The sequence below is a fragment of the Paroedura picta genome, chromosome 4 (assembly GCF_049243985.1).
Source record: "Paroedura picta isolate Pp20150507F chromosome 4, Ppicta_v3.0, whole genome shotgun sequence".
Classification (NCBI taxonomy): domain Eukaryota; kingdom Metazoa; phylum Chordata; class Lepidosauria; order Squamata; family Gekkonidae; genus Paroedura; species Paroedura picta.
The window spans coordinates 62,366,059-62,390,848 of NC_135372.1; the positions used below are offsets into that span (position 1 = coordinate 62,366,059).

A 24,790-nucleotide genomic window follows, 5' to 3' on the forward strand; every position below is an offset into this window, starting at 1 on the left:
TGAACACAAAAACAATGTTTAATAACCCGAAAAACAGTTTAAGTGGACAAAATGAGCTGAACCAATGTGAAATTTCTGTATACATCCATAACAGTAATGTCAGAGCTCACATTAAGTTCTCCCTTACAGATCTTGTCATTGCATGGGTGGTGTGTTTTCAGAAAAAATAGTTTGGCAGTTTTCAGAAAAAATGATTTGGATGTAAGACACCATTTCTGAACATGCAGTGCACATATTGATTCTTTATTTACAAGTGTGTAAGAAGAAAATACATATATGATCAAGTACTTGCAGGATTGGAACCAGTCCTGTTGGGGGGAGCGGAGAGGCTCTCAGGAACAGCATGGGGGAATCAGGAAGGAAGAAATAAAAGTCAGGTGCCCCTTCTGCTAGTGAGAATATTGTGTGTTTTACTATGTAGAATCTTTTATCATGACATGACACAGGCTAAGATAGGATTAACATATAGGCACTAAAACAACAGAGTGTAAATCTCTCTTTGCACCTTTAGTTAGAACTTCACTGCATGATTTAGGTGTAGTTCTGCATCCCTGTCTGCTGGTGCAGCTCTTCCTAGCCCCTGCAGCAATCAGTCACAGGGCTCACAGGTCTGCACAGCCATGTGGCTTGGCAAGGGTGGAGTCAGTGACTCAAGGAGTTGAGGAAATTGCTTCTCCTGCCTCTTCCTCATGCAGAGCTCTGCAAAGGGGAGGAGGCAGATTCATCATCTTGTTCCTCCTCACTGCAGCCTGCCAACCAACACAGTTGTTTCTTTGTGTGGATCCTGCAGCCCTGGGAGTGAACCCCAGGAGTGATCATTCCAGGGATCCAAGAGAGCTGCAGCAGGGGAGGGGACCATGAGCAAATATAACAGGCTTTCTACGCAGGGGTGGCAGGATCCTGCACAGAATTTCTATTTCTAAATTAGAAATTACAGTTATTACACTGGCCCAGAATTTTTGTATTTTTGTTTTTTTAAAACAAAAATTATTATACTTGTAATAGCACAAATAACAACTACAGATCCACATACTATGATCACTCTTATGGTGGCTGTGATATCATTACTAGGGGGGGTGGTAGGAAAAGTGGAAACAATTATAACTGCCCTTGCTATGTTGGATACTTCTCCAACATTGTTGCTGCCATCAATGCCACAGATTGCAAAGTAGATGGTGGTGCTATTTTCTTTTGTGAAGTTTTCTGGCTTAAATTGAAAGGATTGCTTGACTCCTGCAAAATCAGTTGTCAGACCAGTTGTGTTCACAGAAGTGGCTGTATGAAAGGTATCTCTTAATTCCAAAGGATTTTCACTCATTTTTATTTCATATCTTTCTGCTGCAAAAGAAAACATAAATGACACATAAGCATTAGAAAGTTATATTTTATGTCAAGGACTAAATTATAAGAATAAAATAATACTCTTTATCAGTGGGTTTCAAATTTACTGCATGTTTCCCAGGAAAACAATCCAGAGCTTTCTAGGAGTAGCCTCTTCCCCCTGAGAATGTTCTAATGAAACCATGACAAGTGGGAGGAGGCTGCTACTCCCTCAGTTCTCTCTGTACCACCATTGACTAACTCAAGAGGTGAAGGTTCCAGAGAGTTCAAAGTGAAGAAGGGAGGAGGAGTATGTACTTACACAGAAGACCATTTAATGAACAACAGTTAGTTAGTGCAACTCTGTTTTCATTGTTGGCTTCTGAACAGTCCCACGTTGGGAAACTTACTGAAGGAGGAGTTTGTGAAACTAGAGACCAAGAAGGACTGCGTTTTCAACATTCACTTAGCTTGCTATACTATTCATCATATGGTGTTTATACAGGAGCAAGGGCTGCTCTATAGATGTTTCAGTCAAAATCCCATGCAGGAATGTGGTGGGGAAAACAAACAGGGCCTTGAAAAAGAGGATCAAGATCGGTAAAGGATGCTAAACATTCATGTACCCAGGACAGAGTTTGATATCATATGCCAACTCACAAGGATGGGTTCTGTGAGATAGTATACAAGTTCTTCTCAGGGACTGAATGACCTAAACAAAGTAAGTCCTTAGTAGACAGAACAGTCAAGAAAATTCACATCTGTTGTTAGGAGTCAGAAATAATGTCATTAGGCTAGTGTTGTAAGATATAAGAAGCTGAGAGAGAATCCCAGGCTTGAGATTCTGGGAAGGGTGCTAGACACCATAACACTGTGAATTTTCAAAAATGAGTAGACTTAAGGTTAGAATCCATAGTAACAACCCTGCTTGAAATGTTGCAAGGAAAGGCTTCAGTTTTGGCAGAAGGAAGAAAAAGAAAACAGCAGAAAGAAGATTGAGAAAGATATTTTGTGCAACCCTTATGAGTCATATTGGAGGAAAGACTTTCTCCCAATAAATATCCCTGATAGAGATAGTAGAGAAGAACAAACTTTAATGTCTGAGTCTTAACCAATGGCCCAAATATAACCAAAGCAGAAGACACAAGGTATAAACCCTACTGCAGCCTCAGTACACACTTTTTCCCACCTAGAGGTACAAAATTTGGGAGTTAAGGAGCGGTGGTCGCTAACCCAAAAAAACTGACACTACTGATACAGTGGGGCTTTTCGCACGCCTTCAAAATCGCACAATGGTTGCCAATTGAAAACGCTACTGATTTGCCATTATGCACAACGTCGTTGACAATCTGCCACACACCTGAAACCGATCCGCAAAAAGCGCTTCCTTGTAGCGCTTTCAGGGAAATCCCCAAAAGTGGATTCACCCTCCGGAAAGCGCTACACTCCTGCAACCAATCTGCAACACTAGCGGGAAAGTTCTGTGTGTTACCATTGTTGTGGTTTCTACAAAGTCCCTCCCCCTGGCTCTCTCCTCTGATCTTCCGGCGAAGCGATCGCCATTTTTTTTTCTCCGAGCGAGCGAAGTTCAACCCACCAGCAAGCCTGTTTAGAGGCTTCCCCGGCTTCAGTCCCTCCCCAGAGCTGTTTAGTCACTAAGCACAAACAACAGAGAAGCCCGTTTGCTGATGTATTTTCCCTTCATTTTTTACACTGTTTTCGGCCGAAAATTGGGCCCGTGAGGGGGGGGGGATTTTTTTTTTCACTTGGGGGGAGCGTGGCAACGATGAAACGACAGCTCAAACACACCTGCCAGCTGATGGGTCTCTCCGTTGCAACGAATCAACACATATTCGTTGCAATGGGTGTGTTTAAAAAAAAAAAACCTTTCTTAAAGGGAAAGGGGCTGTTTGGGAGCATGCTAACGGCTGCCCATTGGCTGCTTGACGGCCAGGGGCGGGACGAGCTCGGCAATAGCGCTTCTTTCTAGCGATTTTTGCTGAGACCGGAAGCTTGTGGGAAACGATGGAAACGCAACTGGATTCCACTACAAAGTCAGGTATGCATAATGACGAATTCCACTATTTTAAATGGCGATTTTTCGTTCAGCAAACAATTTGCTACAAGGATCCCGGTGCGGAAAGCCCCAGTGAGTAGAAAGAGATGACCAAAACAACCAAAGTTATCAGCAGGAGTGAAAACACTGCAGGTTTATGCCCAGCAATAGCCCAGAGGGAAAAATGGATTTTTCTTGTCAATACATTAGATGGTAATTCCCAAATAACAGGGAGTCCCTGGCAGCAAAGGAACAAAACAGGACAGGGCCCTGAACAGGGCTGGGCAATATCAAATAACCCAGGCCTCTATGACAGGATGCCTCCCTTCCTCATATCGAGGTTAATTTCCCCTCCAAAACCCTGTCCCATCCAGTCACTATCTGATCTCTGTGAGTTTGTTCAGTGCTGGAAACACTAAAACCAAAATAAAAGAAAACTAGGGTACACCTGAACTGAATCTCCTCGGAGCTTTTTTTCTGCTTTCTCTCATGCTGAATTCAGATCAATTTGAACCCAAGTCTTTGTGCTTCCTCCCCCCCCCAACTTGAAACAGAAATCCATCTGCACGAGGCTGTGAGCAGGCGAGCAGGGGGAGGGGTAGCCGAGACAAGCAGAGACAAGACGAAAGCAGCCTCTCACAGAATGAGGCAAATCTCTGCTGTGAGAAGTGTGGATTCTGGAGCACAGTCACCTTAAACCTTTTAAAAAAATCAACCTTGCAACCAGGAACTAGGAATTCTTTGAACTGGCCCCCAGCAAATCAGGAACAGACTGCCTTGTTACAACTTGGAGCCACGAGGCAGCAACAAGTTATTTTGGGAGAAGCAGACAGCTGCACGCTTATGCCATTTTTTCAAATATCAAGGGTTATATCCACTCCAGGATATCGCAGGGGAAAGGTAGGGTGACTCCAGATCAAAGAGAATGGGCACTGAAGTCAGGGACATGGAAGGGTGGATGAAGCTTTGCTGTAGGTTTTTCTCTAGGAGATCCTGCAATGCTTCTCACTCTGGTTTGGACAAAGGAATACAATCGTCTTAATAGTAGCAGTGCCTCAGGCTTTAGATCAATGCTGCTGTCATCGGGCCAATGAGGGGGAAGTTAGTCCACACCCTTTTCCTTGAATACAACCTGGTACTGACTGATCCATGGACCGGTACCAGTCTCCCGACCGGGGGTTAGGGACAGCTGCTAAAGAGGACCCTTTTTAGCCATAACAACAAAGTTGAAAAATAGAAGTGTTTCTTCTTTAGACATAGTTTTATTCCTCATGACAGTGATTATTAGATTATTATTCTAAGGGAAAAAAAGTCTCCTCAGCCTCATGAACAAGGAAAACAGAACAGTGATAGAGATCTTCTCTCTGTGGTAACAAAAAAGGGAACTGAGAGAGTAGCTTTCTTTCTCCCATGTGTCATGATTTTGGTGGGAAAGCCAAAATCCTAGCCCTCTAGAAAGCCCTTGAAATGTTTTCCATGACAAGCCTACATAAAGCCCTTGAAATGTTTTGACAAGCCTACATAAAGCCCTTGAAATGTTTTGACAAGCCTACATAAAGCCCTTGAAATGTTTTCCATGACAAGCCTACCCCAGGGTGTGCCTACACAAAAGCCACATTGTGTCAGATGCAATACTTACCTGCTAACCCTGCCTTTATCAGAGTACAACAGTGGCTTGGCTGACTGAGAGACTGCGGGGTGGGTGGAGGTGGTGAGGCTGGATTCATTCAGGGGATGGACAAATAGAAATGGGGAAGGGGGGATCCAAATAGTTTAATTTGCACCAGGCCCTCCAGATCTCTAGGCATGATTTTGGCAACTTATCAAAGCCCTCTGCTTAAAGTAAAATTTCATACCTTTTCCATTATCATAGTCATTCCCAGGAGCTGTCCAGGACAAAAGGAATTCATCATCTTCTAAGTGTGCTTCAAGATCAGTGATTTTGCAGGGTGGAAAGACGTCTGAAAGACTTGAACTGCTTGGAGGTGCTCCTGCCAGTATAAAGGAACCACCTGATGCAATCCTGCTGAAATTTCCAAGATCTGGCTGGATTTCATCCTCACTGACTTCAGGTCTTGGTGTATTCATTTTTACTACACCTATCAAAAACAGGCCAAAAGATATGTGTTTTATCTCCTTAATCTGATCACCTTTATTTGCTTTTGCACACAAGGTCTCTGAATGTAATAGGACACAAAAATTCTAATTGTTTCCCTTTTTAATCTTTAACTCTCTCACCTGTTATATATATTATCTCTCGACTCTCTTATCTCCTTTAATTTTTGTTTATTTAGTTATATTTTTCAACATCTTAGTATTTTTCCAAGGAGCTCAGGAGAGTAAGCACTGTTCCCCTCCCATCCTGCATTGTATTCTTATAACAACAAAGTGAGGTAGGTTAGGTTGATTGAGTGTGAATGGCCTAAACTCGTGGCAGACTAAGAATGTGGTACATTGACCTCTTACATTCCAGTCCTGCACCCTAATCCCTACAATTAATATTTGACTTTTGACCACCTTTTACTCCAAACTGTGCTTTCTTGTGTGCTTGTTTTAGTATAATATAATCCTATAGGCAAAGCCATGCATTTTTAATTTGTGAGTTTAGTATTACCTCTTGGTTGCCTTCTCATGATTCATCTTTGTTTTCTTTTCATTATTACTAAAATGCACTAAAATCACTACTCCACATTGTAGTCTAGACCCCACAGAGAAGCTTTGAGGGCAAAGGGAGGGCAACTTCAGCCATTTTCTCCCTCCTGCTACTGAGCTCTGATCCCCCACCACTTATGCCTGCAGGTCACTTGTCCACCAGGAGCAGCATTTCAGGAAGTGATATAGGGCCATAGTGAGATCTGGAAGGGAGAAATTCATGTTCCATGGATGAGAACACCTTCTGCCTGTGGAAATTTCTGGTAGATCCAAGCATATAACAAGTTCTCAGTAAAGACAAATGGAGGTAATCAAACCATATGGCAACCTCTTCCCTGTGGTGTTCTAACGGGCAGCTCTGATGTGTGCACATGAAAAGCATTCTTTGCAAGCAAGTCTAATCACATGTATTCTTCTTAGCAGATTGGCACTCCACACTATTCCATACTTTGTAATAGCCATGGTTTCAGAATTTGGCAAAGCATAGACAGAGAGAAGTTTATGTTTTCATAGAGACATGTGTTTCACATTTCTAGAAAATACACCCATTCATATACATTTTGCATAAACAATGTTATTTCATAATTAATTATTACCATTTTCTACATATCCTGGAACATACAAAGCTTGACTATATCTCCGGACACGTCTGACAGTCTTGTCTTTCCCTTGGACACGTATTTTAATGTTGTATCTTCCATCTCCATTGAAAGATGCGAAATATCTTGAATAGATTCCGTCATGCTTGAGAATATCAGCACCTTAATACAGTAAATCTTAATAATTATTATTCAAATCAAAAATCTTATTGTTTATTATATAAAAAAACAATAATAACGATAAATCACAGGGTGGGCAGAGAACCCTATGCCACTGTGGCAATGCCAGCTCGACAGCAGAGAGTCATTGTCTAAGCAAGAGGCAGTTGGAATCCCAGCAGAACCAGTGCAATGCACAGAGCCCAGCAATCACAGTGCCTTTTGTTCATAATATTAACAAAAATTTGTGACTATACTACTCTTAAATATGTTCTGTCACCAAGCAGGATAGGAATGAGAAGGTCTTGAGGCAAAGAAGTGAAAATAAGGGGGGGCATGGAAAAATTACATGAAGGAAGGCAAAAATGGATGAAAAAGTATGGAAAAGAAGGAGAGTAATTAAGAAAGGGAAAATTGTTTTATCTTCCTGCATCACCCTAACTACTGCTTTGCAAGAATTCAGCAGCAGGTTAGCTCGAACATAGGAATTTGGCCAGGGTTTTCAGTACAAGAGCTAAGCTCATGTAATTTTCCACCTCAAAATATCCACTCCTGGTTTCCTTTCCCACCACCATCTTCCTTTCTTTGAGGAGGTCTGTTCACAAAATGGAGGTGTCTTTTTTTACACTCATCTTTGTCTGAAGTAGCTTATCAATAAATTGAAGGAATGAAATGAAGTACTAAATGAAGTACTTCCCTTGAAATAAAGGTTTGGAAATCATAATTTGTAGTAAGAAGGAAAGCCAGGTTTAATTTTCAGTTTCCATGCTCTGTGATACTAGAAGGGACACTGTGAATAGCATGAACTTAATGTTTCTCGTTACATAGAATGCCATTAGGTATACTCAATATAAAACAGCTTCATATTCATTTACTTACTCCATTCATAGCCCACTTTTCTCAATGGAAAATGGAAAATGTGAAAACAATCCAATCAGACAGCGTAAGACATTCCAAAAGCAATGTAACAGGGTTAGCATTACAAAATCAGAGGACAATGAAAAAGTCTTAAAGATTACACATAAACAGCGCAAAATGCATAAAGCAACATTCTAAAGTGTATGATATAACAAATATTTCAAAGTGTACTCACCTGTACCAGTGTCATAAAGTTCTAGCTTTCTGGCAGTTCCAGATGCTGGTTCAACAATGGCTGTGACATTTGCACCAATAACAGGCAAAAAACCCTGACTCACTTCAGCATAAATGATCATTGGATTAGGGTAGTTATTGGTATCTTTGTTCAAATAGGACTTCACAGTCACTGGAGGCACAGTCAGAGATGCAGCTCGAGTGGTAACTGTCATTGACAGGACTTGAGCTCCTGAATGTGTATTGTGAATTGTATAAATCCAGTCTCCTGCCTGCAAATCAAAGGTTTGCAATCACATAGTTAATTTCTAAGGCATTACTTTTATAAATTCAGCTTCTGGCATACTATGTTTGACAAGAATGTGGTGATGTTTTTTAAAAGGCACTAAGAGGACGAACTAGAGGATAAAAACTTGTTTCCACTAGGTAAAGGTAAAGGTATCCCCTGTGCAAGCACCGAGTCATGTCTGACCCTTGGGGTGATGCCCTCTAGCGTTTTCATGGCAGACTCAATACGGGGTGGTTTGCCAGTGCCTTCCCCAGTCATTACCGTTTACCCCCCAGCAAGCTGGGTACTCATTTTACCGACCTCGGAAGGATGGAAGGCTGAGTCAACCTTGAGCCGGCTGCTGGGATTGAACTCCCAGCCTCATGGGCAAAGCTTTCAGACGGCTGCCTTACCACTCTGCGCCACAAGAGGCTCTTAAGACTGCTGCAAGTTCATCCACATCTTGTAAGTGTTGCAAGGGACTGGTCCACATTAACCTATTTTGAAAATGGTTTCTTGACCATTTAATACTGTAACATGATAGCTGATTTACAAACAGGACCTCATCTTGGTTAATGTAATGAAAAGCACTATTATCCTGAGTTCAAATCCTGTCAACAGATGGATTCCATGAAAATGGATGTCACTGTCTCTCAATCTCAAATCCTCACTCACACTGGGCTCTGTTTATGGCAGACGACAGTCAGGCAAAATTTTAGCAAGTGAAATTTTTTCATCACGGAGAGACTAACATAGGAAAAGTTGTACCTGCTATATTTATGAATTTCAGGTGGCTGCTGAGAACACAAAATATCTCTCAGAAGAAAAAATGGCAAATTTCAAGCCACAATTAAGTTCTCTCTCTCAGTCTACTTCACAAAACAATAGCAGAACAACCCCTGAATTTTTACAGCTGTGACAGATAAAACAAGGTGGTAGGCCACTCATCTGTCTTTCCTCACTGTGTGGTATGCCAGTGACCCAGGAGAGAAGTATTCATGTGCCATGATAAAGAAATACAATAATTAAAGTTCACAACAAGCTCCAAGACTTACAAAGTTTCTTCCTGCGTCTCTGTATGATATACCACACTAGGAACTCAGTTCTCAGTAGAAAACTCCAGGCATACATCTGATAAAATGACCTCATGACAACCATGAGAATTTTACAATGTGCAAATTAAACCTTTAGCTAGGTGAAGTTGGAGGAAAACAACTATCAGCATTTCATGAATGTTGCTAGCAACCTTAAGCAAGTGGTCCCAAGTGGTCACTATGTCCCAAGTGGTCACTAGCATTAAAGGAGTTTATGTACAATCTGGGTGGGGATAAACTTCAAGTGAGCTGGCAGGGACTCAGGCCCATTCTGCACATGCTAGATAATGCACTTTCAATGCACAGGAAAATGCAAAGGCACACTGAAAGTGCATCATCCAATGTGTGGGATGGGCCCCTGTTAGGTGCTTGGATAGCAATCCAGTATACTTCTGAAACTTGTAATGTTGGACAGCACTCCAGCACACTTCTGAATGGATTTAGTGCATAGCCCCAGTTTAGGGGGAAGAGGAATTAGAACTATTACAGACTGCTTCAGCCAGGGCTCTGGTTGCTACTAATGCCACCCTAAGTAGAGTTATGGCTTTCTAAGTCAATTGAACTCAATGGAGGCAGAAGGCTGCAATTTAGGATTGCACTGCAAATTACTTCAATGAAATCTCAGAGGCACACTTGGTGGAGCTGCCACTCCCTACATGCATAAAATAGAACAGCTTTTATCAACTTTTTTTACTGTTGAGAAACCCCTGAAACATTATTCAGGCTTCAAGAAACCCCAGAAGTGGCAGTATATGGTTGGGAAGCATAGCTGTGTACATGGCCACCCGGGGCCCCTCCCCTTCTCACCCCCTCCAGGTCCATCATTGGTCATTTGGGGGGGGGCATTCAACATGTCCATATATGGTCATATCATGCAATAAATATTATAATTTTAATTATATATACATAATTAACTCCCACCCATTTAGGAAATCCTTCCAGGGCCTTCATAAAACCCTGGTTGTGATCACTTTAGCTGCAGAAAACTTTGTTAGGAAATCTGTTATCCCATTTGCTCCACAAGGTAGGTCTGCCTATTTTCTGCACATTGGTTCCTTACTATGTCTGTAGGTCTTGCAGAGAGAAAGCAAGCAATACCAACAGGAGCTGGTTTCCCGCCCGACTTGCCCTTTGGCAGCACACAAGCGCTCTTTGAGTTGCCCAGAGAGAGATGGAGTTCCCGTTCTGTCCTTGATCTGTCTGATGTTTTGGTTTTCCTTCCTAGATTCTGTTGCTATTTGCACTTCTGTAGTTTTAATCGGTATGGCTTGATTTTATTTGTGTTGTTGAGAGATATCTTGTTGATTTGATAAACTGAAATATGAGACTGAAATATTTAAAACATGACATTTCAAAAAAGCCCTGGCTTTACCATTGCAGTTCCATTGATCTTGAATCGAGCCATATGGCGATTGGTATCATCAATTACAAAGTCTGTTTGACTGTACTTTTTCCCTGTTGGATCAATCAGGAATATTTCAGGAGGATATATGCTGTCACTCCAAGTAACTATGAAGTAAGTGTCATTTCCCACAGTTTTATCAATGGATACAATGCCATCCATCCACTGTGAGGGTTCAATGTTCTGACCTTTGCTTTCAAGCTGTTGAGAAATGAGTAAATATTATTATTAGTATTATGAAATGTTCTACAAACCTGAGGATGCCAGCCTCCAGGTGGGACCTGAGGACTCCATGGAATTACAGCTCATCTCCAGACTACAGAGATCAGTTCCCTAGTGGAAAATGGTCCCTGTCCTGGCCAGGCTCGGTCCCCAGGTTTCATCCGCAAATCTAGAGAAAATTCATGTCTCACTTGTCCACTAGCAGCAACATGTGAATTGTTCAACAGATTACCTTTTGTGAAGTATAACTGAAACAGTGCAGAGAAAATATGGCAGTAGCATTTTACTGATTGGTGAAATCTCTGCCAAGCATTGAAGAAAATTACAGTGAAGAATCATCAGTATTATGGGACAATAGAAAACTTTTATCAATACAAAAATAATAATGTTGATTTCATATAAATATAATCACCCATCAACATTTTTACAAGCAGAGGACTGCTTTCTATGTTATTTTTACTGTGCTATTTTCTGCTGGTTGTTTTGGTTTCTTTCACTGCATTATTAATACTCCAGGATCCTAAATATTTTAAAACATTTTGGAGCGAAGAATGTTAACTGGAGATGCCCCAGTTGAGAATAATTTGCTCTTAAAATGGTACTTCACTTCATGTTGCGGGCCCCTGCTTGCTCCTGAATTCTTGCCATCCAGACCTGAATAGCTTGCTGTGAAATATTTCCATCCCTTGAAGAAATCCCAGTGAAAGCTTCTATAAGACTGTTGGAATCCACGCTATCAGTAGCAGAAAATCTCAAACCTCCTGAAACAGAATTGGAAGAAAAAGAATAATTTTTCAAGAAAAGCTGGTATTATTTTTGAATTACTGGAATGGTAATTGTATAATAAATATACAGATATGTTACTTTACCTGAAACAAATGGTTTACTATACAAATACTATTGTTTACATCAAATTTTGTTTTTTATGTTCTATATAGAAGAAAGATATAGAATACTTTAGGCCTTTAGGGTATGTTCTACTTTAGGGTATGTTCTACCAGCCATTGATTGTTTTGTTAGTCTAGCTAAAGGATACAACAGAAATTAAAGAGAGCTAGCTTGGACCATTTCTGCACCAAGGCAGACAACGCTTGTAAAAGTGTGACTATAAACTGTGTGTTTGGGAACTTCCTGACAGGAGACTCCTCCCACATTATCCCAGTATATTTTTACTTCCTGATGAGGTGGCAGAGAAGCTAGAAGCACAGAAAACCTGCTGGTTTCCCCCCACTTCTCAGGTTGACAATTAACATAAGCGACCAATCCCCTCACAGTGGTGGTTTTGGGGACTCAAATGTTGTCCCCAAATATCCCAAAATCAATTTTTAAAAAAATTAAACTTCTGCATTGCTATGAGGAGAAAAAAAAACATTTTTCTTGATTTCTTTTCGGGATTCTTCTTATGATGGTTTTAATTCATGTTTAGGTAGATTTCTGATAGGCTTGGGACTTATGCTGGCCATAGTAATTGTACCCCGAGGATTGTGTGTTCACAATACAGAAAAATACAGAACACAGATGCCATGCTAATAGGGAGAGGTCTGCTTCATAACATGCCCCTCCTTCCCTGTTCATGCCCTCCCACCAGAAAACCAAAACAGGAATGTGTTTTAGATAAGATTGCTGGCCACTCCCAATATTACTGAGCACATTGAAGAAAACATGATGGTACATTTTATTTTTTGCTGATACATGGGCATGTTGGTTTGCATTCCTGTAGCAACGTAGACTGTGCCATTTTTAAGGCATTTTGGAAATTGAGAGGGAAGGGCAGGGAAACCACTAGCAAGATTGCCATGTGTTTCTTCATCCATCAGGCTTGTCCCAGTTTTTGCCTCATTGTGTGCCACGACAAGAAAGGAAAAGCGAATTATCCTGCTTTCCCTTATCGCAGGAAAACAGGGATGAAAACTTGTGCCAATCCCTGGTTGCTGCTGACATTATCAGGAAGCAGTATTAAAGCCCGCTAACAATGAGAGGCTGGGCAGGGGCAAATGCCTCGTGCAGAAATGGTCTTAGTGTACTGGTTAACCTCAAATCTGAAGAATTCAGTTTTATTCCCCACTCCTCCTCATGCAGCAATCTAGGTGACCTTGGGCCAGTCATAGTTCACTCAGAGCTCTCTCAACCTCACCTACTTACAGGTTTTCTGTTGTTGGGATAGGAAAGGTAGGTGATTGTAAGTCTCTTTGAGAGTCCTTCACGTATGAGAAAAGCAGGATACAAAAAATAGCTCTTCTTCAAAATATCTTTAGCTACTCTGATTATAACTATATTATCCATTACTTAAATAGAAATCACATTGAGATGGAGGAAACAAGAGTGAGGCTGAGTTTGTAAGAACTGAAACTATCTCCACTGGTTTTATCTAGGCCAACATTCTTTCCCCAACAACAGCTAGTTAGATGCTTCCAGAAGCATACAGGAGAATTTTGGTGATAGCCTCCTTCTGTTGGCTGTCACTTTCATCTGGTATATATTGCCTCTGAGGACAGAGGTTGCACTGGGCCATCATTACTGAAAGGAGGGAAATGGACTAGATAGGAGAAGCATTGGGTGAAGAGGCAGAGGAATTTGTCAAGGGCACATATTGACAGACTGGATGGGACTAGTGTCACTCTCTTAGACCCATTATGCACGGGGGGAATAACGCACATTCGGGGTAGAATGGCGGAGACTAAAATCACAGATAACGCACGGAGCCGGCTGCAACCGGCCGCAGCCTCGGTGCATGCTGCCGAAAAACCGCGTCAGCGAAACGCGGAAGAAAGCACAGCTTCCGGGTGATGGGGGTGCAAACAGAAGTGGCGCCGGGATCGCCGCATGCATAATCGGTTACTCTGGGTTTTGCCGCCATCGCGCCCCCTCCCGTGCATAACCGGTGTGCTTCGCGTCTTCACCCTCCGCATTTTCCATGTGACCCGAAATCACCGTTTCGGCGGCCGTGCATAATGGGCCTTATGGAGGCACCAACCACCACTGTGTAGCAAAGAAATAATAAACCTTGTAATATTTTTATGTCCTGATTACTTACTTATTGTACCACCATCTTGTTTTATTGTGTCCTATTGTATTCTATTGTTATGTTTATTTTATTGGGGCAAAATTTGGGGATTTTATTTTAAGATTTTATGTATGATGCTTTATATATATGCTGTAAACTGCTATGAGCCAGTTCACTGGGAGCAAGGGTCTAGAAATCAAATTATATATATTTTTTAATGTACCTGTCATAGTTGCCAACATTTCCAGTTCCTTTGCAGCACTTGGTCCCAAGGCAATGGTATGAATTACTGACCCACTTTTTTCAACTGCGCTAAAGCAAGAACTTACAGCTGAATCTTCCCCATCTGTTAACAGTACAATTTCACAGCCATCAGTACTTGAGTACTTCTGTAAAAACACCTGAATTGAAAAGAGTATTTTAAATTTAACAGCAACAGAACAAGTATCACAGAAGCCATTATACGTGTTAAGGTGAACCTAAGTAACTTCCGCATAGTGTGGAAAGACCTGAAAAGACTGATTTGGATCTGGCTAGATTGGGCTTGACCTTAACCACGTCTTTGAAGGGCCTGCCTAGGATCTGGGTTTATCATATAGGCTTTAAACCACCTGTGTTTCTTTTTATTGTGCATAGATAATACTAAAATAATGCTTCTGATTCAATTTTTATTATATATTAAAGTTTTTAATTGTGTTCTCTGGTTTGAGAATTCATAAACTGAGAAATAGGTTTATTAATCTTCATGTAAATAAATGAGAATTACTGTGAAATCCTGAGATGAGCAAGGCCCCTGGCAGCAAGGCATCTGTGGGAAAATGGTATCCCTAGTTGTTATCCTAGAGGCTTATCATGTTTACTACTGAAAGCGTGAAATGGTACTGCTGTACCTTTATGATGTGCAAGTGACACTCTGAGATAAACCAGTGGAAAGCTTATGGTGTATCTCAGGGCCAGAAACTGAATTATAAAGATCTACAACACTTACTCCATAGAACTAAATAAAACCAGTGTATGGGGAAGCTGCTTTCCAATCCCCACACTAAAACTAAGTCTAAATTACATGAGGTCTTTTTTAATTGTGATTCTGCTAAAAAGGATGTAAAAATGTTTATATCTAATTCATTTCATTCTCTGTAAAGTCAATCCAGTTGTTCTGATGTTCCCTTGGGCCTGTCCAAGAGTCCCAGTAATGATTCAGTAGTTCAATCCTGTCTCATTCACAGATGAAGAGATAGCACTGTTATAACAGTACAGCATGTTTACTTCCATCATTAGATAAGGGAATTAAAAGGAGAAAACATGCATAAACACTCCTGTAACTCTTATGGGAGAATGCTTGGCTAAATAATTTATCTTATGTAAAGTAGCCTGAAGAAGGAAGATACTTCATATGAGGTATAGATTGCTTAACTCCTCCCAATGAGACTGGGACCATCATTCCAGATCACTGTTGTAAACACTTTAAAGGGCTTATCATTATCACTGATAAGCCCTTTACTGCCTGAGGGTAGGCTGGGGACTGCAGGCTACTGAATACTCTTTAAGAGTTTATGATACTAGGTCCTGACTCAAAACTCCCAGTGTCTGCTAGTCCACATACAGAACAATTATGTTTTAATATCATGGTAGAAATTATGCTGCCATCAATATGCAGAATGTATTTAAAAACTAGATTAGATTTACATGAAGCTAGGGTAAAAACTGGCAGAAGGAACATTAGCAATTTGAGATATGCAAATGACACCACAATCACTGGCAGAAAACAGTGAAGACTTGAAATGACTACTGGTGATGGTTAACACAGAAAATGCCATTACAGCTGGGCATCAAGAAAACAAAAATATTTGTCTTCTGAGGAATTATACAACTTTAAGGTTGACAATGAGGAAACTGATATTTTCTATTCCATGGCATACTTCTCGACCAAAAGGAAGACTGCAACCAAGAAACAAGGTGATCTGGTTTCCTAATACCTGAACATAGAAGTATTATTATTTATAATAATCTTTAAACAGCCCGTGGCGCCACGGGCGCCACGGACTAAATAATTCGTTAAGCCCCCTAGAGGTGGGCTTTGTCCGTGATGAGGAAGGGTCCGGGTTGGACCCTTCCTCACGACAGACAATCGGAGGGACCAATCGGCAGGCGCGAAGCGCCTGCCGATTGGTCCCTCCGATTCCCAGGCTGAGCAACTGCGAGCTGCGCGCAGCGCGGCTCACAGTTGCTCCCGGACTGACGCGGCGAGAGACCGCCGCCCGAGGGAACCCCCAGCAGTCGCGCGAAGCGCAGTTGCTGGGGGTTCCCTCCCTGCCGGTCTGACGCGGCGAGAGGCGCAAAGCGCCTCTCGCAGCGTCAGACCGCCGCCCGAGGGAACCCCCAGCAGTCGCGCGAAGCGCGGCTGCTGGGGGTTCCCTCCCTGCCGGACTCATGCGCCTTTCAAAACCCCTTTTTATAAAGGGGCTTTGAAACTAGTTTATAATAATATCATAGAGAAATGTTCTTTCTTACACTAAATCCTGTTTGCACTCCTGTACAGATGCTAGTTCCTCCACCAGCTGATGTAGGCAGAAGGTGTATAAGAGAATCCCGGACATTGTCACTGATTATCTGTTGAAGACTAGTCTCAATTTTTGCAACATTATTGAATGTGACAATTCCAACCCAAGAAGGCATTTCAATAATCTGACGAACAAATATTTCTGCAGCTTGCCTCAGTCGATTAATTCGATTATTCTGTAAAGGAAAGGGGGGAAATATCCATCTTAAATTAATCCATTCATGTGATTGGATGAAATATGTATTAAATTATCTTACCAAAGAGTGCAAAAATAGCTGCAACATTTCTAACATTTTGCAAATTAAAACTGATATAAAGAGACAAAACTGTAGATGCTAGAGCTATCATCTTAAAATTAACTAATTCTCTATAAACTTTTAATTTTAGAAATTGAAAATAACTTACTGCATCCATACTTCCAGAAACATCAAGTACTAAACATACAACTCTATCTTGAGTTTGTAGCACAGACAAAATTGGGGCAGGTGGAGGACCACTTAATGGAGATGAAATAACAAAGTCTTCAGATGCTGTGATTACTTCCCACGTGCTTCTGTACTTGCACAGCTTGTTATGCATATTTGTTGCATTAACATTATGGCTACTGTTGTTGCAGAACTCAGTAACCTTAAAAAAGGTAAAAAGAATTGGTTAGAATGATCAGTTATTACTCACTGTTGTTTTTGACAACAGTTCCTACTGTTGAGGCAAATAAGGACATTCTTTGCCACACAGAGATACTATGCAGATTTTAAATTCTGCTCATGCGGTTTCCATGACTTTGTATGAACAGACTCTAAACAGCCTGTCCCAGTTTACCCACTGATCCCTGGGCCTACTTCCCATGTTATAATATATCTCTCTTTATAAAAGTCATAATTCCATTCTTTCTCAATATTATGTCACATGCTTGGTGTAGTGGTTAGGAGTGCAGATTTCTAATCTGGCAAGCTGTATTTGATTCCCCACTCCCCCACATGCAGCCAGCTGGGTGACCTTGGGCTTGCCACAGCACTGAGAAAGCTGTTCTTGATTGAGCAGTAATATCAGGGCTCTCTCAGCCTCACCTACCTCACAGGGTGTCTGTTGTGGGGAGAGGGAAGGAAAGGTGAATGTAAGCCACTTTGAGTCTCCTTCGGGTAGAGAAAAGCAGCATATAAGAACAAACTCTTCTTCGTATACAGTGGTCTTGCTCATGGATAGGGGACCACAGATAGATTGTACAGCCTCATATATTGAGTCATGAACTCAATTGCGCATGTGAGGAATAATCCATATCGGCGCTCGCATGGCAGCAAGGCAGATTCCTGTTGATGTATGACTAAGCCCAGCCACACTCTAGGGCCTCCAATGACCTATGTTAAACAAACAATAATTTTTCAGCATTCCTTTTGTAACATGAGTGCCATTGGCGGCCATGTTGAGCCGGGCTTGGGCATACAGGCAAGAGCCAGGCCTTCCAGGCCCAGCTCCTCCCCTACCTACAGTATCCCAATAGGGACACAAAATGCCCTGTTTGGATCCACGGTACTTTGCAGAACTGCAGAGCTGAATGGGCCTTTTTTTTCACTCTCACTCTCACCTTTGTGTAGTAAAAGCCATCCACCCTCCACCTCCATAATGAGGTGCAGCAGAATCTTTCTGCTCTGGCTTCATGTGCGCACACAATAAGCTTGTGAGGACTATGTCTGGTGGGGAAAATCTTCCCCCGTTGGTACACAGGAAGCAGTGGGGCTTGCTGCCTCGCCATTAGAAACCTCCGGCAGCCTAGTACAGCCACCGCCATGCATGATCAGTCACAGCGCACCAATTTTTGCTGCTGTTTGGAAGAACCTGCTGTTATTGCATATTAGTGACCAAGGACATTATCCTCTTCCCTCCAGGTTTCTTCAGTTTTTCCCTTCATTTTGGAGCCTTCACTGATACAGAATATGCTGATATTAGAAGAAAAGACTGTCATCCAGAATAGGCCATCAAACTCCAGATGTTTCAGTGCAAAGGACCCTGAATCTTGAAAAGAATGCTTAAATCTAAAGACATCTAAAGACATGATAAAACTGAAGAAAGCAATAGTGGAAAAGAAGAGAAAAATTAAAATGTCAAAGAATGGAACTATCAAGAAAAGCAGGAATAAATATAGGGAATGAAACAAAAGAGCAAAAACTAGAAGGAACCTTTGCATAAAGGAATAAGAGAGGCAGAGATACACTGTAAGTTAATATTTTGGTATTATTGTCAGTAAAATTTGATTAAATGTGGTAAATTGGTTTTTAAAAGTTGATTGGCTACAGGAATACAAACTTCTGAACTAATCTTCATCAAAACTGGACATAGACAGTATCTTGAATTCTTGGGTGCAAATTTTAGATCAGAGTAAATCCCACAGCTTCCCAGCTGACATTAGTCATACTTACTGAAGAGAGGCTTTGCATGTACATTATAGATGCTGGAGTACTTTGCTTTCTATCTGGTACAAACTGGCATCCAGCTTCATACACCTGAGTACGGTGATCATATTTGCAAGTTCTGGTTTTGCCATCTTTAGTCGGGAATACATATTGACCAGTGACATCAACTGAGCATCTAATCAGTATAACAGAAAATATCAGAAAATATCATTATTTGATGTATATTGAGGTAAATGAAATATTAATGTAAGGTGAAAAAATATTACAGAGATATGGTGGCTCCATTAATACACTGTCTTGGATCCGTGGGTCAAGGACACACAGATACTGGAATTGTTGCAGCTCTTTCAGACTTCACTGAAACACACATACACACACACACAACAAACCCCACAATACATACAGTCAGTAAACAATAGATCAACCCGTGGCTGTGGGAGATTGGAAATGCAACTGTTTAAACTGAGTGGATCTACAGAAGATCCTGCTGTGAGCCAACCATTTAATGATATTTATCATTTGTTATATATCTGGGCTTATTTTGCCATACTTTCTAATTTCTTTGGTTTTCAAAAGCCTCTGTTCAGCAAATGAGAATTTTAATAACATATAATAGGGATGCTTTCTCTCAGTTGTCTGAAAGTTTATTTCATAGGTGGCATCCAGCCATTGCGGAATTTCTTGGAGCAGAGTCTAAAACAGTTGTTCAAATTCAGACCTGTGTGGCTAGTGAACAGTATTTTTTTAAAAAAGCAAGCTACTGCCTAATTTTTAGATCAGCAACAAATATTATTCACATCAACCCAAACATCTGGGTTGGTACCTTGTTGCTTCAACCTCATTTTGTCCAGCAGTATAGAAAGGAGCATCATTGTTGTATTCATCAAATACGCCCCATCTGAGATGAGCCCACTCATGGACCAAGACTCTACCTGTACAAAATCAGTAAAAACAAAGTATTACACAATGATTTACATTTACAATATACAGTTGATTGTCTCTTCCTTGCAAATCTCCCAAATGGAAAATACTGTATCGTCAAAACAGCAACTGGGTAGCTAGAACTGTGATAGCCAGGTTTTCAGTATTAGGGCTCCTGTAGCTTTCAAACATATACAGTTGAAGAAATGTTGCAAGATACAGCTATAAGAGGGTGATATTTTTAACTAAAATTGCCTTGGCTGTGCACATCTTAAGTCAACCGGTAATGACTTTGACTAAGGCATGAGTGTGGAAAAGAGCAGTTCACTGAAGCATGCCTTACTTAAACTGACATAGAAATTACACAGTGTAAGTTCATCAATAGAATGAGACATTCAATAAACAATATAATAGAAATTGGATTGACAAAATATGAAACAAAGTATATCGTTCTGAATCATTTCATTAAAGTACAGTCCTGTTATCTGTGTAAAAAAGGCCCTCCTGAACAATGTTATCGGCTAGATATCAGGAAAAAAAATTTCACAGAGTAGTTCAGCAGTGGAATAGGCTGCCTAAGGAGGTGGTGAGCTCCCCCTCACTGGCAGTCTTCAAGCAAAAGTTGGATACACACTTTTCTTGGATGCTTTAGGATGCTTTGGGCTGATCCTGCGTTGAGCAGGGGGTTGGATTAGATGGCCTATATGGACCCTTCCAACTCTATGATTCTATGAATAATTCAGTTTTGCATAGATGGTGGAATTTCAAGAGACTGGCAGTCTTCCTGACCTCATCAAACATGGCATTCCCTAATGGGGAATGCACAGATATGGACAGTCTTGATTTTGTCTGTTTGCACAATGGCACCTCCAGAAGCCCCTGCTAAGCTAAGCAAACCTGTCATGGCAGAGCATGTTACTAAATTAAATAAGACCATTAATAGTTTTTTCAAGATAATTCTTATCCTGTTACTTATCTTTCTTAATCTTGATTACTTAGTATTTTAATAGAAGGTAACAAGCTGAATTAACATCATACCTCGTGGTCCATAGATATTATGTAAACTGTCATCTGTCAGAAAGTTTGATGTGAAATGGATATATCGTCCCTGTTCTCCACATCCACCATATTGCAAGGTATATGGATCATCTCCATGTTTCAGGTAAGGCTCGGCCACTATGACATCTGCCTGAGTAAATTATGGACAGGTTGAAAAATTACCAAGAAAGGGAATGGTAGTATATTATTTAATATGAATATTCTTTGATAATGTTGCTGAAGAAAAAGGCCCATAGATTTTAACTGTATTCTCCATAATAATAGCCACACAGTTTGGGAAGCTACAGTGATTAGGGGCAAAATTACTCATCTCACTTCTTAGGCTACTGGAGATGAATTCATCACCCCCCCCCATCATTCTTTCCTATCAATCATTAATTTATGATGTCTAGCAAGCTTGTTTCTATGATATGGCTTGAACACATATTTGGCCAATCAAGTCCCCCAAAGTAGTTCAAACACCTGGCCATTTTTCTTATTTCCATCTTCATCTTGAGATCTACTTCTTGATTTGGATTGGGAGAGGGTGGTAATATACTGCAACCTTTTAGAAACACTTAGGGCCCAGTACTTCCACCCACAGTGATTCCAGGGGGCAGGCTTTCCCCCCTATTTTTTTCTAGCCTCTTTGACTCTATGATCACTTTGATATACAGAGCAATGCAGCCACCAACATGGTCCCTACCCATTCCATCTACAGAGCTTATATTCAGGGATAACTGTGCTCCATTGTTTTTCTCCATGTTGCCAGGTTTCCAAAATGCGCTTGATATATCATTTGTCACTAAGCATTCCACGGGTACTCCCTATCCTGCACAGAGGCAGAGAGGCTGGCAAGAAAGATGGGCCCCTGCAGCAGATGCCACCAGTGTTCCCAGAGTGCCATAGAGGCCGGGCAGAAACATGGATGGTTGTGTTGGAGGCCACTGGCATTCCCACCCCCCGCAGAGGCGGGGAGCCCACTGCGAATAGCAGGCCCTCGTGGCTGAGGGTGCCACCACTCACTGCCTGTGGCAGCAGTGAGGTGATGCATGGGCTGCAGCAGAGGTAAGCCAGGAAGAGCCTCTTCTTGGCCCTCAGTGGGGAATGGCTCTCCTAGTGAGGGTCAAACAGAGGCCCTCGTATACTTCCCAATGGTGCACCAGCTCTTCTGTGTGGCCCTTGTGGAGGAGGGCCCTCCCCTTAAGGACCAATCAGACGGTCTACACGTCATCAGAAGCACCCATAACATTTTGTTAGAGATTAGATGAGATTTTATACCATTTAATATGTCTTATTCAGTACGATGATGTCAGACTCTGTAAATTTTATCTATGATTGGCCTATGACCATAATATAATAATAATAAATCGGAATCTGAAAGCCAAGAGTTGCATGCATCACATGTACCCACAATTTCTGTGCCATGAGAAAATATGTGAAAGTTATCAGGCTGAGGAAGGAAATCATTCCTTAGAAATAATTCCTTGAAGAATGAATTAATATTTTCTTGTACCAAGGATACCCTCTTGGTAGTGGGAGATCTAATTGTTAGGAAAATAGATAATGAGATCTGTGGGCATTTTGATTGCATGGGCTCCCCTGCCCAGTGTGAAGATTGCAGACATCATGCACTAGATATGTTGGTAGCTATTGTAGGGGAAGTGCACATTTGTACCAATAACACTGGGAAATGTAGCTGTGTCATTGGGAAATATACTTGTGTGGTCCTATGGTTCTCAACCTTCGTAATGCCACAACCCTTTAATATGGTTCCTCATGCTGTGGTGACCCCCAACCATAAAATTATGCAAGTGTTTTTTCACAGAAATTAAACTGAGACTGACCAATGGTGTAAAGATTCATTGTTCATGATTGTATATAAATTGTTTTTTTCAGGGTTTCTCAGTTCAGCTCTGCCTCTTGTCCCACCATGCTGATCTCGCTCTTTTTCACTGCTCCAGACAGATGAACACTCTATCTCAATCTACCCCGCAAGGCTGTTGTGTGGGTGGCACCCCCGCCCGCCAAGCTGCTTGCCCTGCCATGTCCCCTATGAAAGGGTCATTCGACCCCCAAAGGTGTCCCGACCCCTAGGTTGAGAACCACTGTCCTAGAGGGGGAAAATAGGTTTCCTTCCCTGAAACTGCAGAATCCTGTACCAAGAAGGTTAATGTGCTGTACTTCCTCACCTCAAATAATGAATGTACACAGCAGCTTTAAATAAGTTTTATTTCTGTGATTGTCTCATGCTCTTCCTCACACTCCTCAGCCTCTGTTTAGCTGTTGTGTTCATGTGCTCCACAAGCTGCTCTCTCATTTATTAGAGACTTACCTAAGATTAACTCTGCTTAGAGTTGGGACCTGTGGTTTATTTCCTTTCTTTCACTATCCAAATGGGGGCCAGGATTTAGTAACTAATATTCCATGCTTACCTTTTCATAGGACTCTATGGTTACTCTTTGGTATTCACTTTTGCTTGTCCATGTCAAAGGAAGTACAATTTTTACAGTCTTGAAATAAAATCTTTGTTTGGTAGCATTGAACAGATAAGTAGATGCTTCTTTTACCATTTCCTAGTGGCAAAGGAAAGCAATGTTGTGTAAGGGCTATGTTTGAAGTATAAAAATGATGTGAAATGCTATTTTCTCTGTCAAACTTCCCACAAAAGCACAGGGCTAGAAAAGAAATGGGGGATCTAGTCTCCTCTATGCAGCTCTGTACGTTTTGATCTTACTAGCCTAAAATTTAATATATAAGTCTCAGTCAGTGGAAATATCTGAAAAAGGTACATGTCTTCCTCCAATAGAACAAGAAGTACACACTCAACCATTTGTGAACTAGATAGGAAGGAAATTTGTTATCTATCTTGACTAAGACACCCTGTTTACTGAGGGCATTTGAGAAAGGACTATTAATACATTTTAAAAGGGATGCTAGTACATTGCCTCGCAAAAGGCTAGGGACATGTATACTTCAGAATAGTTATACTTCTTTTGTATTATTCATGATCCTCACATTGATACAATTATTAGAAAAATAAATAAATAAGGACATTTGCACATTCAGTATTGAAAACCAAGATACAAAGTTTCTGTCACCATAAAGGCCTGTACTCCAATAGAGAGCAGACAAACCCATGCAGAGAATGGGATACATAGATCTGCTGTACTATACATGTAATTAATCTTGGTAAAATTTCCAAGAGAATGCCTGGAATGTGCATATCCCTGCTTATAGAATGCAAGCTGAATTTATACTAATATATAAGAATGTATTGGAGTCACTAATATAAAAGTTACAGAATGAAAAAATGTCCAGAGTCTTACCTTTAAATTGCTGATAATTTTCTCATCTTCTGGTAACTGAGGATTAATTGCAATAACAATGTCTTCAAATCCACCATTGTTGAGCTTTACCAAGGAACCTGGCACTCCATGTAGTAATTGTAACACCAAGGCAAGAAGCCATATATTAACTAACATCTTTGATTCTATCAGTTATACTAAACAACAACCAAACCACTCAATAACAGGAGCTCCAACATAGATCCAGGACAGAAAAAGACAACCCAAAATGGTTTACAAAATAATAATATAATAATAATCAGATGAACAGAATTCAAGCACAGAGCACACAAAGCACACTCCTCAAATGTCTCCCTCCAGATAGGAATAAAAAATCATCAAAATCACACAATCAAAATAAATTAAAACAAAACATAATCTCAACCGTTTTGAATCAAAAACAAAACCAACCCCTGCATTTACAAGACAGACAGCAACAGACTAATAATCAAAACTTGCCTCCAAGCCTTTTTATCTACCTAACTTTCACACTGCTCCAAACCCGCAGAAAAAGGGAGGGAGTGAAGATTTTGGCACCAAGGCTACAAAACAGAAGAGGAAGGAAAGAGGCAAAGTCCAAAAACCAAGCAAGTTTGAGGCTAAATCAAACAGAGAACAAAACACAAAGGATGAAAAACTAAGATAAAA

The 24,790-nt window shown here is 41.0% G+C and overlaps 1 protein-coding gene across 1 annotated transcript; it reads right to left on the reverse strand.

The window, feature by feature from the left end:
* On the reverse strand, positions 1-24,790 carry LOC143835469 (calcium-activated chloride channel regulator 1-like). The gene is made up of 14 exons (XM_077333112.1): positions 24,125-24,790; positions 23,231-23,371; positions 20,796-20,946; positions 19,660-19,768; positions 18,843-19,011; positions 16,834-17,055; positions 16,380-16,604; positions 14,092-14,269; positions 11,519-11,625; positions 10,613-10,843; positions 7,880-8,150; positions 6,625-6,789; positions 5,233-5,475; positions 1-1,338 (listed from the first exon to the last, which is right to left on the reverse strand). The coding sequence occupies exons 1-14, from the start codon at positions 24,278-24,280 to the stop codon at positions 941-943; spliced, it is 2,766 nt and encodes a 921-aa protein (XP_077189227.1). The 5' UTR covers positions 24,281-24,790; the 3' UTR covers positions 1-940.